General features: G+C 36.4%; 3 protein-coding genes across 3 annotated transcripts; 1 reads left to right on the top strand and 2 right to left on the bottom strand.

Annotated features, from left to right (window-relative positions):
- On the bottom strand, positions 1 to 2040 carry LOC117622921 (probable pectinesterase 8). The gene is made up of 5 exons (XM_034353739.1): positions 1648 to 2040; positions 1358 to 1529; positions 1066 to 1272; positions 444 to 703; positions 1 to 317 (listed from the first exon to the last, which is right to left on the bottom strand). The coding sequence occupies exons 1-5, from the start codon at positions 2037 to 2039 to the stop codon at positions 161 to 163; spliced, it is 1188 nt and encodes a 395-aa protein (XP_034209630.1). The 5' UTR covers position 2040; the 3' UTR covers positions 1 to 160.
- A 4169-nt stretch (positions 2041 to 6209) lies between these two features.
- LOC117622261 (VQ motif-containing protein 22) lies at positions 6210 to 7263 on the bottom strand. Its single transcript, XM_034352869.1, has one exon. It carries the CDS (start codon positions 7193 to 7195, stop codon positions 6434 to 6436), a length of 762 nt encoding a protein of 253 aa, XP_034208760.1. The 5' UTR covers positions 7196 to 7263; the 3' UTR covers positions 6210 to 6433.
- A 3557-nt stretch (positions 7264 to 10820) lies between these two features.
- Positions 10821 to 16733, top strand: LOC117622696 (cytochrome P450 97B2, chloroplastic). The gene is made up of 14 exons (XM_034353458.1): positions 10821 to 11200; positions 11749 to 11929; positions 12279 to 12386; positions 12968 to 13052; positions 13218 to 13456; positions 13868 to 14041; positions 14204 to 14251; positions 14371 to 14430; positions 14735 to 14821; positions 14960 to 15048; positions 15506 to 15597; positions 15748 to 15809; positions 16021 to 16167; positions 16262 to 16733. The coding sequence occupies exons 1-14, from the start codon at positions 10932 to 10934 to the stop codon at positions 16484 to 16486; spliced, it is 1866 nt and encodes a 621-aa protein (XP_034209349.1). The 5' UTR covers positions 10821 to 10931; the 3' UTR covers positions 16487 to 16733.
- Positions 16734 to 16997: the final 264 nt, after the last annotated feature.

Raw genomic sequence — 16997 nt, forward strand, 5'->3', positions numbered from 1 at the left:
TTTTATTATTATTTCTTGAGAGATATAAACACATGCATGTGATGCGATCTTCATTTGTTAACTGTTGCAAATGTGCTTGTTTGATACACATTGTGGTCGCCTATGAACGAGAATGAACAATCGCACGTGATCACATTGAAGTTAGAGAGACTGAGAGAGACTAATTGATATTGCGCTGCAACCAATCCCCTCCATCAATCCAAGAAACGTTCAGAAAAGTTGAAGCTTGTGTGTCATTCAATTTCTGTACAAAAGGCGCTCGCATGGTCATATTAGCTCCTGCACCAGAACAATTGTATTCTCCATAGAATATGGTCCTGCATGCATGCATATATATAATTATCTGGATTTGATTAATTCTGGGAAATTAATTATGTAAATGAATGTTTAATTATTGTTTGTTTGTTGCTGCTTTTTTTTTCTTTTCTTTTTTTTTAACGTACTGGTCTCTTGTTGGGTCGTTGAAATCGTTCCAGCCTTCAGGAGCTATAATGTCAGCCATTATTGTGTTGACGAAAACCACTCGTGAAAAAGGCCTCCATGCTCGACCCAACCACACTCTTCCAGTCCCTCCGATAAAGCAGTTGACAAATGCAAACCCAGTGTTGTCGTCCTTGGAAGTTCTGCCGTGCGCTGTGATGGCGCCGTTTACGTTCCTTGATCCTGGAGGGAGTGGATTTGCAATGGAGATCAACTGGCAATTCTGTGTCAAACAGTTCATGCAACAATTTCATCATAAGCATTTTAGGCACATCATGACATTGACAATAATATCCCACATTGCTTTTTGAGAAAAACCTTCTATATTGTATATATGTATATATATCTCTCTCAAACCGCGTTACAGTTGCGTGATGAGATATATTGAATGATTACATTGTTAACTCATCTTTTAATAGAGATGTATGGATTCTACTCTTTCATAAAGGTACATGCGTAACATATGAATATTACATTCATTAGAGACGTGATCAACAATATGACCTATAAATTAATGTATATCGTTGATAGAAGTTATGCACTCGAATACAAAATTGTGCAGAGAGCTGAGAGGAATTATTATACCTCATAGAGTGACCTTCCATTGCCAAAGATGAAATCAATGGAACCCTGTACATAGCAATCCTTAAAGTAATGGCGGCCCTTATCATCATGAAGGGTGTCTTGGGCTCCAAAGAATCCACAACCCAAAAACGCAGCTTGGTCTCCTGATATTCTAATCGCTACAGCTTGAGCTCCAAAATCACCAGGCTTCGGAATTGGAGCCAAATTCTTTTTATACAATTCCCATTTGGACATGTGTTAGTTAGTGTACATTAATCATACCATAAAATTAATATTAATGCAACTTTCTTACCATGAAGCTTATGTTCTTAGCAACAAAGTTGTCAGCAAAAACTTGAACAGAACCGCTATAAAATGTGCCATGAGATGAATTTGCTGTGTCATTCCACCCAATTGCAGTCGATTCATACCCTTGTCCTTGAAATGTTATATTGGGTTTGTTTTTCGGAATCAAGATTTTCTCACTATATTAAAAATTTACAACAAGAACAAAAATTAAAAAAAAATCAAGAGATCAAAGAAAGAAAGAAAGAAATGATCTTTTGAATGAAAGAGTTGGAAAAGAAAGCCAAATGAACTTACTAGTAAATCCCATTATTAATCCAAATTATTGTTCTTTTCTGGCTAAGAGCTGGAGCTGCATCAACAGCTGCTTGAACCAGTGTGAAATTACAACAGCCATTTCGATCGACACAAAGGTAGGAGGTTTTGTTGGTGTCTGGAGGAGGAAAGCCACGTGGGAAGTCATCACAGATGGTTCCTATGGTTCCATTGTCTTTCTTTTTGTGATGTCTGCCAATGTGGTTTGGGATGAGATAAGAAATAATATTACTAGGCACTGATGAAGTTGTGGCCAGACTAAGATCCACAATGTGTTTGAGGGGTGATGAGTTTGGATCCATGACATGTCTAGATGCCAATAAGACTGCAAAGATGGCAACAAAATATGTAAGGCATGTGGTTTTGAGGCTCATTTTTTTTTTGGGTTGAATTGTGGCTCATGTTAGGCTGGAGAGGATGAGATATTTTAAATGGAAGGTTAAATAGGCATGCACTTGAAGTGAAAGAATTGATGGAATGTCTTGCAAATCACCCTGTCCCTGTATATCTTAAGAGTATTCATTTCCAACCTAGCTACCAAACTTTTTTTTTTCTCAACAAATACAATTACTATTTAAAATTGCATTCTTTACTGGAAAAAAAAAATTCTCAACACTGACGGAAGGTTCATAAGTTAAGAGTCTAATTCGGGGTCTGAGTCTGGGTCTGGTTTAGTAACTGGGTCATACTTGAGGTCAATTCTTCTATGATCGGGAGCCCAACCCTTCCATGCAGTGCAATTGGGAGAAGCATTGGCGTGTCCGGCTGTGGATTCGTTGGGCAAAGCCCAGTAGACCAACACAGCCCATTTTCAACCCATTATCTTAGACCAATTTCAGAAGTGAAAAAGGAGAAGGAAAAGAAGTTTACTTGTCACTTTCTTTTGGATCAATTGTTTTTCTTCCAATATAACTTCCAACTGTGGTTTGGTTGTAAGCAAAGGCAAACACAACACAAACAATGTAAACCTTCCATTTTAAGTAACATACAAGTAGTGGAGGGGTTTATGCGCTCTACGATGACCATAAAAGGGAGCTCACCTAATCTTAAACCCATCTGCTAAATGCAATTCATTATGAGAATGTTTGGAAGTCTTTCCAAATAAAGCTTCATTTTGTTCCTTTTTCCCTCGATTACGGTGGATATATTACATCCAAATGAAATGGAAATTTACATCCAAAAGAAAGTATGTAATAGTTGTATACACTTGCAGTTTATCTCATAATAAGTGGTCACACATCAGATAATAAATTGTTATAAAAAGAGAAGTGTATACATACGTTACAGGTAAGTTTTTGACTCTAAATGACGTGACGTCGATAAATAGTAGAATGTAGATGAGTTTTTTCTAATGTTAAATTAACACGGATCTTTGAAAACGTAATATATCACAATGCATAAATAAATAAATAAGTTTTATTCTTAATCATGGTCGGATTATCAATAAAAAATCCACGTGTTTGACATAAGTTTGAAAGTTGAGGCTTGCTAATGATGTTCCCCGGACGAATGAAACTAGAAAACCAATCAGAGACTGATGTAATCTTGGGGAATCAAAAGGCACCCATTTGAAATTCAAATAAGCAAAGATTAGGGCATATATATTTTTGACTTTGTAAAAAGTACTGCAATTTCTGCTTTTTCACGCCAAAATTTGGGTCCCATGATGACCTCGCATTCACCCCCTCTTCCCTCTTCTTTTCTCACTCAATCAAAAATCTCTCCCAATCAAACGATTAGCAGCGCCGGACGCGCCACTCCCGTTGCCGCTTTTTTAAAGGAAAGGAAAATAAAAAAAGATTTTGCACTACTCTTTGTTTTTTTTGTTTTCTCTTTTCTTTTATTCTTAACACGTTCTATTTTTTATATTATTGAAAAAATTGTAAAATCCAAGGTGAGCATATATAAGTTTGGAAAAAATAACAGAAAAAAGAAGTGATATTGTCACACCAATGTTGATTTCAACATGTAGATCACCAAATGCTTGAATCGATTTGGTTTTATATAATATTACCATAGCGTGTTATTGTCATCTTCATTTACTTTTCTCACCCTTCTCAAGTTTTGTAAATAGCATAAACTTCAAATATTAAGGGCCCGTTGGATAACAATTTCAATTTTAATTTTTAGTTTTCACTCTTCGTGTTAGAGTAAAGAGAAAAAAGAAGAAGAATGGAAGTGAGAATGAGAGTGGAGAAGGGATTGAGAGGGAAGATGAGAGGAGATGATGAGATGAAAGAGTAACAAAATTGAAAACCAAAACTGAAAACTGAAATCTATTTGAAATTATTTTCACTTTTGTTACTCTTCCCTTTCATCCTCTCTCTCAATCTCATCCCCAATTTCATTTTTATTCTCATTTTCTTCTCTGCTCTAGCGGAAAAAAAACAAAAACTCATTTTAAACTCATCTTCCTAAAATCCTATTTATTTGATTTTAACCTTGTTTTTCCTGTTCTTTTGAAGCTTTATAGACGATGTATGTAGTCCCATCCATTAAGCAGCGCTATGCTTAACTAAAGACCATTTTTATTAATTGATACACTAGCAGCCATGTGGACTTTTTCTAGAATATGAAAATAAACAAAGAATATATTAATTGTCATATATTCTAGGAAGGAAAAAAATAAATGAAAATCTGGCATCAACCGCCGCCCCATCGCCTTTTTATTTTGAATTGATAATACAAGTGATAATTTAAACTACAAGTGGAATGAGAGTTTTTGACACATACACTACTAATGTATCATGAAAAGTCGAATCTAAAGCAGTGTTCTGCAATTAAGAGTCCTTTTATCCCCATTGACTCTTTTAGTGCTAGATTAAATTGCAAGACGTGATCAGAATATTTGGCAGTGTACTCCCCCCGCCACGCCAAAACAAAAACCTGCAAGCCACAACCCAAACCGAGAGAAAGAAGTGTAAAATGGGGCACCTGACAAGCAAGGAAAATACAAAATGTTCAAGTAAAGTCATGACAAATTCTGCCTTCATAACATATATACAAAATACCACTAAACTAATAACAACCATACAAAAAAAGTGGCTGTAGAGAATTCAAACTTGTACCTCTGCCTACTAAACTATAATATCTAGTTGACTAGCAGTATTTATTTACATGATCTAGATCGTTACAAGCTCATTTGAGAGGACTCATTTATTGATTGTATGTAAATGTACACATAAAAGTTATAGATCAAGAAACAAGAGACTAAATAAATCTATAACTTAGAAATTTAAAAGGATATTCAAAACAAACATGAACAAAAAAGAAAGGGGGTTGTTAATTAGTACTCCAAAAAAGTTATGCACTCCTCCAAGTAGGGATGGCAGAAATTCCTATCGGGGTGGGATCCGACAGAGACCCTGACCTAATGAGGGGAGATTTCATAGCAAAATCAGGATCAAGTATGAGAATCCTAGAATTTAAAAAATCCTCATCGGGTATGGGGCGAGGATGATATTGACATCCTCGTCCCCGAACCCGACATGATACTTATATGTTTATTTTTAAATAATAAATATATAATATAATATTTTGTTACCCTAGCATCTTCTTAGCACCTTACAAACCCAAGTCATTCAAATCCACATCCAAATCCAAATCCGAGTTAAGTTCTGCAAAAAATTTCATTGTTAAGTGAGCTGAAGTTTTTGCTTTCGAGAAGAGAAGTGTTAAAAATTAACTTGCCAGCTTGGGTAATTTACTTAAAGCTCAAAAGTTGCTGTTAGTAATAGTGATTTATGATTGATGTTGGTAGTAGCTTAGATTCCACCTTTGTATATATAACTGGGAATTTTAGTTCAAAGAAAATTAGAATAAATGAATAAACCAACAGTGCCAGTGTTTAGTTTTTTATTTATTTATTAGATCACAACATTCTGTTGAAGGATAAAAATTATGCCTATTAGATTGCAAGTTCCTAAATTTGATTTTGATTTGGCTTATGTTCAGTTTCAAGTTCTTGCACATGGACGTTCAAAGTGAGAGAGATCAAGTTATACAAAAAAAAAATCAGGAGTTCGAGGACAGGTTTGGGGGATAGTCACTTGATGGGGATGGGGACGGGATTCTCCGAAACCTCTTAAATGAGGATGGGGTTGGAGACGAGGCCAAAGATGAAGAGCGGGGCCATCCCAGTCCCGTTACTATCCCCACCTCCAAGAGCAATTTATATGAGCAATCTCTTGTATTTTTATGAAAAGGAGTGCACTATGACTTTTTTAAAGTATTCGTGAAAAAATACAGAATATTTGAGTCAAAATCACGATGAATTCTACCTTCATACATAGTATGATTCATATTATATATATTGTTCTAGTAAACAATTTAAAAGCTTGGGACACACATATTCCACAGAAAATATTAACAAACTAATAACTAATTGCTTAACACCAGTTACTTAAAAGAGATCTAAATACTTAGAACTATCTATGAACTGAATCCCACAATCGAAACAATAATCAATCACATTTTGTTTTTGTGGCTCATTTGAGAGGACTCGTTTATTAATAATAACTTGACAAAATAGAGCATTTGGTATAAAGCATCTCTAAATTAGAAAATTAAAAGGAAATTAAAAAACAAAATGAGAAAAAGGACCACAACGTATACATAAAAAAGAAGAAGACATTTGGTATCTGAATGTGTTGAAAAAGCATACATTATATTATATATATAGAAATATTGTTTCCGTATATATACATTGGTCAAGAATTGTGTCCCTATGATAAGTCAGTCTACCTAACTTTTCTGCTTTACGTCCCTCTCAAAACATGAAACTGCCACTCCTGTTCTCATTGGCAGCGTTAGCGCCGGGCCTAGCTGCAGACGGCACTTGGGACGACGACATACCCTCCCTCAAAAACTCATGATGATCAACAACATGATCAGACGGACCCCCAAATCCCATGTTTGTTGTGGGTCCTCCTCTTGATGATGATGAGCTCAATCGCTGGAGAAACCCATCCCCAACTCCTGCACCAACCAAGTATTGCTGGTTCTGACGTTGTTGTTGTTGCTGGTACTGATGATGTTGCTGGTGCTGCTGAGGCTGTAGAGGATGATACCCCGGAGACACCATAAAGCCCTGTGGCCTAGGCGGGGCCAGCCCGAAACTAAAACTGGACCCACCGGAGGGAAACGACGCCGTGTTAGGGCCCCCGGTGAACTGCTGCACCATGGCACGGAAATTCGTAGTGTCCGTGTTGAGCAGCGTGGTGGGGGTCCGTCTCGAGGCTCTAGATCTCTTTCGGGCGGGTTTTGAAACCCGCCCTTGATCCGGGCTCAAACTGTTGGTGCTGGAGCCCGGATTGGCGGAGCCAACAGCACTTGTTGTGGCGACAGCGGATGGAGTTGTGGTGACCACAGTGGCTTCAGAGACTTGGTCATGACCAAAAAAAGTTGAAGTATTAATACCTGAAGAAATGTGGCCATGGGACACCTGAGCTTGAGAAGAAGACAGTTGGTTGTAGAATTGGAGCCATTCATTAGGGTTATTGGACATGGTTCCAGTACCACTCATGGCCATACAACAATGTGATTCTTGTGTTTCAGAGAGAGAGAGAGAGAGAGAGAGAGAGGGTTTTGGGTTTTCTTTGTTTTAGGTTAGAGGGAAGGAATAAGATAGTAGGGGTAAGCTATTTATGGAGGCTTGAATGGGGTCAAAGGAAGACTTTTCGGGATGATCTTGACCGTTGATTTCAGGAAGATAGGTCTGGGGTCACGTGACATAGCACGTGGGGTGATGGTGGTGGGCTGTGGTTGAATAATTTACACTAACACCCCCTTGAGGTTTTCAGTGTTTTTACAAAAACCCCTGACATTTTGAAACTTACATGAATGCCCCCTTGATTCTTAAATTGTTTTCAAAAAACCCATTATTTATTTATTTTTTGTTTAAAAATTGATGATTTTATATAAAAAAAATTCTTGAAATGATAAAATTAGCCTTGAGATTAGATTGCACATATATTCATTGAAATTAATTTTGTTATTTGCAGAAGATTTTATGTATGAAATCATCAAATTTTTTATAAAGAATTAATGTAAGAGGATTTTCTAAAAACAAATGAAAACTTCAGAGAATATTTATATAATTTTTAAAATCTCAATGAATTTTGTGAAAACACCAAAAAAAACCTCAAGGGGTGTAACTCCTTGGAATAATGTAAAAATAAGGGCTTCTGGAAGGTAAAGTCTTTGTATAGAAAGTGTGCGTGTTGTTGCATGGTTTCCCGGAAGCAACATAAAGGCCAAACGCCAGGTCAGCTTTATAGTGATGACGTCATGGTCGAAGGTGGCCACCTCAGCATGTGATTGGTGATGGCGGACCGTGGTGGTGGTGGAGGTAGGTGACTCGTGGCACTTAAGAGACGTTGGATTTTGGGCCACAGAGAAACAACCGAGCGCCTTCCTTATAAGCCTTGTTTTGTCGTTTTACTTGATGTTCGGTCGTTTTTGGCACAACTGGCCCAGACTCCACATAAAATAAAATAAAATAAATAAAAACCTAGTATATTTAATAAAATTTTTTGCCCTTTTTAAAGTAAGTACTCTGATAGTTTCAGATCCATTAATAGCAATTTTTTTTCCTTGTTAATTTTACCAAATTATAAAAAGATAAGACTCATTTAGGGGATAACTGAGGGCCACTTGGAAGTCGTTTGTCCTTTCTTTGGTTTAAAAGTCAAGCCGAGCACATAGGAACGAAGGCATAGGTCACAATTAAATGAATTATTAGTTTCTTTTTGGTTGCATGTTATATTTATTTATGGCTAATCACAATTACAAGTTCTGATTAGGGTTTTACAGTAAGTTAATCACAATAATAGAATACAATTCATATTAAATGGAAGGACGATTGAATTTCTAGAGTTTTTCAGAGAGGAAGAAGGGTTTATCCCTAAATCTAAAATCGTTGGGTTTCTTTTCTTTATTTTTTTATTTTTTTATGTTTTTATTTTATATGTGTGAAATTCTTTTATTTATTTTTTTTTATAACAAATTATGTAATTAAAACAGATGATATGGCAAATGACATGAGTTGTCATATCATGTGCCACATACGTTGATACTAAAAAATTGATAAATAAATTGATACCTATAACGTTATTGTAATAAATAAAAATAAGAATTTAATTGTCCCTATCTCTTCTGTATTATTTAAAATTTAAAAGAAAAAGTTTGGAATCTCTTTTTGGTTTGCAACATCATTTGAATTGAGGCCAGGTGCAGCCTGAATATTGTCAGTAATTCAACCCCTAAGCACCTAAACCTACAAGGTTTAGGCCAATAGGCCGAAAAAGAACCCAGCAACATAGGGCCTAATCTTCTAATTAATAATAAAAAAAAGGTGATTGAGGTTTTCTTCAAAGATGAAAATACTTTGTAGGCCAAGCATTTCTCTTTTACACATACTTGTAGTGCTGGCTGGAGCCCAGCTGATGCAGGCATAGCCTAAATTAGCTCTCCATTGTCAACTTTATAGGGATTTACAACTCTGAATTCTCCAGAAGATTAAGACCAAACCTTTTAAGATGTGCCTCTGCATTGGCTTGTGTCTCATTTCCCGAAACAAAGCATTTTTAAACCAGAAAACATATGAACCAGAAAGATAAATAAAAGAAGTCAAATCGAAGTCATTGCTGATTCGTTTTCCATTTCTTCTCTGTGTTGATGGATGTGGACTTTTCTACTTTGAATCTTCTTTAGGTTATTGTTACGTCAATTTGCTTCACCTTACCAATGACCATTCATCAAGCAAGCATGCCGGTGTGGTTGTTCATAACAAGATATCAAATTAGCTTTGAAAATTTAACGTTGAATCAAGAGTCTTAATCCTAACGTCTCAAGTCGATGCCTCGTCTTACAAGACATAAAACACCTCGTCTTTCAAAGCCTTAATCCACACGCAATTACATGTCTTTAATTAAGGGTACACAAAACTTCGTGCATTTATTTTGAAAATTTTGTAACATATCTAAACAAATTTTTTTTATATATTTTTAATGGAACTTTGTATATATACTTAATTATTTTTTTGTTTTGTTTTCCTTTGAACTCACATGCTAATTGTTCTTCAGTTCGCCTCACAAAATGATAAACTGAAGTCTGACCTCTCAACCAGCAGAAGGAGAGTCAAAGAAGAGAACATGTGTTAGGCAGGGATATATGATTAAGATTGAAGAATATAAATACAAGACAGTGATATCAAAATTCAAACAGATGACGGCCTATATATTTAGCACACGTTCCTTTTTGACCACTGACCAGTACTTAGTTGTCTTAAAATGTCTCCATAAGGCTAGGTTAGACTACAACTCAATCTGCGGCAACATTGACTAACTGGTTTCTTCTCTTACTGTCTGTTAAATTCCGTCAGCCTTCCTTCCCTACTGATCTTAAAAGTATCTCAGTCTCTGAAACATGGGAATGGCTTCTCCAATGTGTGTGTGAAAATGGGTTCTGATCCCTCAGACAATTCAATAATTTTACTAACCGATCTTCTTCTCCACGTTTGTCTCTACTCTCAGCTGTTTATATTGTCTGCACTCTGTAGTCGGTGAAAAATAGTCAATGTGGGCCATCCTTACACACAACCCGGGAATCTGGATTTCCCCGCTTTCAAATTTGTCAACAACTTTATTGGTTGGGAATAGTCAACAAAAAACATGCATATATGAATGAACTATCTCGTGCATCTAGCCATCCTTGAATGAGCCACGAAACGTGACGTGCTAGGATCAGTAATTCACACTCAATTGCTCATAAGGTTGCTCACTCTTGGGTGCATAGTCCCTTTACCATTTCTTTTAAAGAATTGATGTTTGTAATTAGACACCTTCTCAGACAAATACAACGCATAAACAGTTGAGAATAGTCCAAGCGCGCATGAGCATTGCAGTTAGAATTTCTTTTGTTGAATTGATAGTTGCATTTAGAAACCAAAGCCCCAAAAGTCTTGGGCTTATGAGTTATGATTAGGCCCATATATAAAATAAGTCTGGGCCACTAACTACATGCAGCAGAAAGGAATCTTAGGAGCACTGTTTACCAAACGGGAGTAGACTCACTCAACTAAGCATGAAGAAAGTGAACAAGAAGCAGACAGCCATTTACTAATTCATTGATGAATTAGTGCACTTTGTTAGGTCAGGCTCTCCTCTGGATAACTTGGCTTTCCTGATTTTTAGTGGGGCAGGCAGGCAAGTGAGTTTGACAAAAAAGTAACCACCCACAAATTCCTTTTTCTTCCATGTTTGGTTATGTCATTCTTACTACATTTTAGTGTTGTGTATGGCTGTGTTGCAAATATCCCAATTACTAAAATATTCCCAGCTGAACCCACACCGCTCAAAACTCAAGAACTGTCTGCTGCTTATTGCCTACTAATGGCTATGGCTGGTTATTCTCTGTTGCATCCCTCTCCCCCAGCTCTTATTAATGTCAACTTTCAGAGAAGTGAATTTGGTCATTTCCACTCTTCAACCACCACTCATCTTCTCAATTCCAAGTCCACCACTCATCTTATCAGGTGTTTTTCTTTCTTCAACTGTTGCTGATAGGCTGATAGTGTTTTCTGCAGTAATAACATGATAGCCATATACTCATTTAAGCATTTAAAACATTTTCTAGCTTCTGGGTTTCTTGGAGAAGTTGATATTTCAATTACAATTTAAATGTTTTAGTTTCTTTACATGAGAGCGAGAGTTTCTAACTTGCGTTTCTGCTTCCTATTCCACAATTTCTGGGAACCCAGCGATTCTCCGTTTTTTTTATGCCTAGCTTATAACCTGTGTTTTCCTTTTCTTCCTGCAATCGGTTTGGCATGCTTTCTCTGTATGTTTTCTCTGAATTCAATAGAAGAAAAAGAAAAGACAAGAAAAATTGAAACTTGTATTTCAGTTTGTTTCCCATAGGAAAAGAAAACTCCTTGAAGTATGTTTTGTACAATATAAAAAGAGTGAGTAATGAGTACCATGTAGCTTGAGCAGAATATATTGGATTTCCTATTTCTTTTCCGTTTTACGCCATATGTTTATTGTAGAATTATGGAATATGATGTGAATTTTCTGAATGTAGGTGCCAATCAACTAGTACTGATGAACCAAAAACAAGAAGAAAGTTACTGGACAATGCAAGCAACCTCCTTACCAATTTTTTGAGTGGGGGAAGCCTTGGATCTATGCCCATAGCTGAAGGTGCAGTCTCGGATTTGTTTGCTCGGCCTCTCTTCTTTGCATTGTATGATTTGTTCTTAGAGGTATGCATCCTTCACAAATTTTGGTCTTTGGATCCTTCAATTTAAAGTGTACTTTCCTGTCATGAATTCATGTTTGACGGCTGCTCTGCTGGTTGATTGGGTTTAGCTCCCTTGGATGTGGGTTGTAGTAGGGTAGACATGGAGACAGATGGTTGGGTAGTGAGGTTCAATCAATTGTTCATTTTCTTGTTTGAGATTAAAATTTCGATGGCATATACAGATAAAAACACCTCAGTTTTCTGGAGTCCCTTGCAGCTGTGGGGACTGTGACTTTGTTATTTGGGCCTTCTGAGCACTACTGTTCATAATTATTTTCCTTTTCTTTACAAACTTTTGTTTGTTTTGGCAGCATGGCTCCGTGTATAAACTTGCGTTTGGACCAAAAGCTTTTGTTGTTGTATCAGATCCTATTGTTGCAAGGCATATTCTTCGAGAGAATGCATTTAGTTATGACAAGGTACTACCTAATAATATGCTTCTGGACTCCCCTTGTTTAACAAGAATTTGTTTTGTTGTTTCTATCTTCATTCTCCATGTCTATAATGTACTCATTGTCAATAGATTATGTTCCTTTATAAATAAACTCATCATTAGTATTTGCTTTCCGTTTTCAAATCATAGTCTTGATTTGGTATCCTTACTCAAAAGTTACTTTGCTCACACCATTTGTTTGAACTGACAGGTTATATGGATAACCTTTGGAAATCAGTGTTATACTCCATCCTGGCCCCCCTCCTCTCCTCCTCTCCTCTCTCCCTCTCCTCTCTCTCCCTCCCCACCCATTGAAAAACAATATTAGTTTATCGCATAACATTTGCTATCAGGTTTAACCTTTTTTCAGTTGGGTTTATTTAATTTTGAATTATTTTCTAATTTCCTTTTAGTTGTCTCAATCAGTTAAGTAAGAATAAGATATACAGATGTGTGTGTGTGTATATATATATATATATATAATTTTTAAGCTGTTTTACTCCACTCATTTTTACTTATTCTAATCTGTTGTGCCCAAATTGGTTGTGGTTTCACACTTGTACTTAGGGAGTTCTGGCTGATATTCTAGAACCAATAATGGGCAAAGGACTTATACCAGCTGATCTTGGCACTTGGAAGCAGAGGAGAAGAGGTGAGTAGTAACAATTAATTTTTGTTTCTACAGGGAAAAAAAATGATTAATATTTTAGTGTTTGCACCGCAGGTTAGGGCAAAGAATAAGGTATTTGTATTTGAAATTTGAAACTTATAGTGGTCCATTTAACAGAGACTTACCAGCCATAAGCTGATTTTGCAGTTATTGCTCCTGGGTTCCATTCCTTGTACTTGGAAGCAATGGTCAAAACATTTAGAAATTGTTCGGAGAGAACAATATTAAAATTTGAGAAGCTTCTAGAAAGAGAGAAATTGCATGATGAGAAGACAATTGAGTTGGATCTTGAAGCAGAGTTTTCGAGTTTGGCTCTTGATATTATTGGACTTGGTGTCTTCAACTATGACTTCGGTTCTGTTACCAAAGAATCTCCTGTAATCAAGGTTTGGCAAAAGGAACATTTATTCTAATGATTTTGAAATGGTTGTATCTGGCAGTCAGCGCATTCCATCATGATGTCTTTTTTCAAACCAACATTCGGTTTTCTTATTCTGTTGTCTATACATCTTATAGAAGTTCTTATTCTGCCAACTTTTGGAGTGAACTAAATGTACAATCAGATCACTGAATAGAATACTAATATACTTTTTTCTTTTTTTTTTCTTTCTAAATAATTGATTTTTTCTTGCCTAGCTTCTAAATAATTGACTAATTATTGTGAACTGTTACTCTATTTGAGTATATGATATCACACTTTTTCCCCTTTAATTATTGTATATAAATTGATTTAGCATTCATGTTATTATGCTTACTGCTAAGCGTTCATATTCAGCTCTTTTGCAAATACATTACAGGCAGTTTATGGCACACTTTGTGAAGCTGAACATAGGTCCACCTTTTATATCCCATATTGGAAATTTCCCCTGGCAAGGTGGATAGTCCCCAGGCAACGGAAGTTCCATGGCGATTTGAAGGTTATAAATGATTGTCTTGATGGACTTATCAGAAATGCAAAAGACACCAGACAGGTTAGATGAAACTTAAGCTGAATTAAGTGGACGTGGGAGAATATTTAATATCATATCTACACAGTCATGCAAAAATTGATGTTGTATTGTATTATTGGAAACAGATGTTAAAAAACTAATTTTCCAGTACCTAGAACTTTATTTGATCACATTCTGTGACAGGAAACGGATGTTGAGAAACTGCAACAAAGGGACTACTTAAATCTGAAGGTGGGAAAACCTCCAACTGAAAATATAATCCAATTCTTCTGAACTCTAATGATAAGTGATACAGTTAGGAGCTTTGCAGAAGGGTTAAAATTCTGGCATTGTAACTATAAAGTTTGCAGGATGCAAGCCTACTGCGTTTCTTAGTTGACATGCGTGGAGCTGATGTTGATGATCGTCAGGTAAATACTTGCAAAACTTTAATGCTTTTAGATACAGGATTTCTGACCAAAATAATGAACATATATAGGATAAACTGATGTATCAGTACTTGTTCGATCACATTATTCCAACTGATCCAAATAGGGGTTTTCTTTTATTTCCCCTTGCACTTCATCAATGCAATGCTTTTTCTTTATTTCTTCACTCCTCGACCCTCACTCCCATTTGAGGTGAATTCTCAGTTGTACACCATTATGGATTGGACCCGTTTTGAGACAGTGTTCCACTTTGGGCATTTATAACATTACCTGTGGATTTTGACAGCTTAGGGATGACTTGATGACAATGCTTATTGCTGGCCATGAAACAACAGCTGCTGTCCTTACTTGGGCTGTTTTCTTCCTTGCACAAGTATGATTCTTCATTTCTAACTTAAATTCTGCAGAATAAAGTTATGCTTAATGTTTGTCAATGACTTCTTTGCACCAATGAGCTCTTTCATCCTCACATATGTGACGACATAGATGAAATTCCCTTGCTTTGTTGCAGAACCCATCCAAGATGAAGAAAGCACAAGCAGAGATTGATTCGGTACTTGGACAGGACGGACCAAATCTTGAATCAATTAAAAAACTGGAGTACGTCCCCAAGACATTTACTGAACTTGTTCCATTCATTTGTATATGCACTGCATTTATCATTGAAGCAATGAAACTCATCAATATTTAGTTATGTAGCTGGATTTGAGGTCAAAGTTAGGTTAGAGGGGAAAGGAGAATGAACTGAATTTTGAACATTGATACAAATGGGAGGGGCCAGTCTGTGAATCATCTTTCGATGTATTTCCCGGTGGCTCAGGAGATTAGGAGCTTTGTCTTCTTTATCTGAATGAACTCTAAGCCTCTAACAGGTTTAAACAGGTTTGAACAAGGCTTTCCAATCTCATTTTGAGCTTAATTGAACTCAGAAACCACCAACGAATGCCAAGCTGGGGCACAATGATTACTTAAACTTGCCTCTTTTTCACCCTTATTGGAATCTCAAAGTATAATGATGTTATTCATGTGGTTTTTTTTCTTTCTTTTTTTCTTTCAGGTACGTAAGACTTATTGTAGTAGAGTCTCTTCGTTTATTTCCCCAACCCCCCTTGCTTATTAGACGTTCTCTCAAGTCAGATACACTACCAGGTATTATTAAAATGGTCTTATATCTTCAGATGGAACTTGAAGTTTTACGACATTGTGCTTTATGGATTTATTTTCTTTACAAATCATACAACAAATATTTATTTCTGGTCATATCTAGGATAAGAAAGGGGCTTTATATCCATTGTGCAGGAGGGTACAACGGTGAAAAAGATGGTTATGTGATTCCTGCGGGGACTGATATCTTCCTTTCTGTGAGTAGAAGCATTTAAGATCCTCCTTTATTTATGAATTTCTTTAAAATTGGTATAAATTGCAACTGCTCCTTGGTTAAGGTAATTCTAAGCCAGGCCTCAGCTCTATCTATCAATGTGGTACTTCCATAAGCTTGATTCTATGCTCTAAGCTTGCCTAGCACTTTCACTTTCAATCTTTAGTTTTATATTCCAGAAACTTTCCACTCAGGTATACAATCTCCATAGATCTCCATATTTTTGGGATAGTCCTATTGAATTTGAACCAGAGAGGTTTTTAGTTCCAAAGAAGAGTGAGGTTGAAGGATGGGCTGGTTTCGACCCTTCTCGAATTCCCGGTGCATTGTACCCGAGCGAGGTTATTACCAGTCACTTCCCCTTTCGAATCATACATTCGTGTTTGCACATTGATGACATCTATCAAGTAATGACTTTATGATTACAATTATCAGATTACAGCAGATTTTGCCTTCTTGCCTTTTGGCGGAGGGCCAAGAAAATGCATAGGAGACCAATTTGCTCTCATGGAGTCAACTGTAGCATTGGCTATGCTGTTGCAGAAGTTCACTGTAGAGCTAAAAGGGTCTCCAGAATCCGTGGAACAAGTTACAGGGGCAACAATCCATACAAAGAATGGATTGTGGTGCAAATTAAGGAAGAGGTCCGATGTACACTGACTTACCAAATACGATATACAGATGGGACACTGATAGGGGTACTGATGATATTTGTCCAGTGTATTCTTCTTGTTATCACTTACCAGCTACAGGCTTTGAATTTAACAGAATTATTTTCTTTTTAGAGAATAATTGTTAGCAATGAAAACGGAAGAGTTGCATTGTCCAACAAATCCGCAATAGTAATAAACGTAAACTGTGTCAGACTTTTGCAGGGATAGTTTTATAATTTGACTGAACTTGAACATAATTTCATGTCACTATGTGAGAGCAGAAGGAAAGCAAATACACGATCCTTTTTTCAGTTTTCAAACAAAATTTGCACGAGACAAGCAAATGACTTCCTTCTCGTGCAAAGTCCAGAAGTCGGTCTAGTCGATGATATCACATTTCTGATGTCTTTGTATGCTAAGAGCTGTTGAACCAACATACATCACAGTTATCCATACAATAGTTTACAGATATTAAGTTGGCATATATTTATTATATTCTAACCCTAATACATATGAGT

This window comes from Prunus dulcis, chromosome 3 (genome assembly GCF_902201215.1).
Source record: "Prunus dulcis chromosome 3, ALMONDv2, whole genome shotgun sequence".
Lineage (NCBI taxonomy): Eukaryota > Viridiplantae > Streptophyta > Magnoliopsida > Rosales > Rosaceae > Prunus > Prunus dulcis.

Excerpts from the sequence above, each read along its gene's own strand:
- LOC117622921 (XM_034353739.1), bottom strand. The coding sequence starts at position 2,039 with ATGAGCCTCAAAACCACATGCCTTACATATTTTGTTGCCATCTTTGCA. Across the intron at positions 1,273-1,357 it reads CTAAGAACATAAGCTTCATG|AATTTGGCTCCAATTCCGAA; the intron begins GTAAGAAAGTTG and ends TTGTATAAAAAG. Across the intron at positions 704-1,065 it reads ATGGAAGGTCACTCTATGAG|AATTGCCAGTTGATCTCCAT; the intron begins GTATAATAATTC and ends TGTTTGACACAG.
- LOC117622261 (XM_034352869.1), bottom strand. The coding sequence starts at position 7,195 with ATGGCCATGAGTGGTACTGGAACCATGTCCAATAACCCTAATGAATGG.
- LOC117622696 (XM_034353458.1), top strand. The coding sequence starts at position 10,932 with ATGTCATTCTTACTACATTTTAGTGTTGTGTATGGCTGTGTTGCAAAT. Across the intron at positions 11,201-11,748 it reads TCCACCACTCATCTTATCAG|GTGCCAATCAACTAGTACTG; the intron begins GTGTTTTTCTTT and ends TTCTGAATGTAG. Across the intron at positions 12,387-12,967 it reads ATGCATTTAGTTATGACAAG|GGAGTTCTGGCTGATATTCT; the intron begins GTACTACCTAAT and ends ACTTGTACTTAG.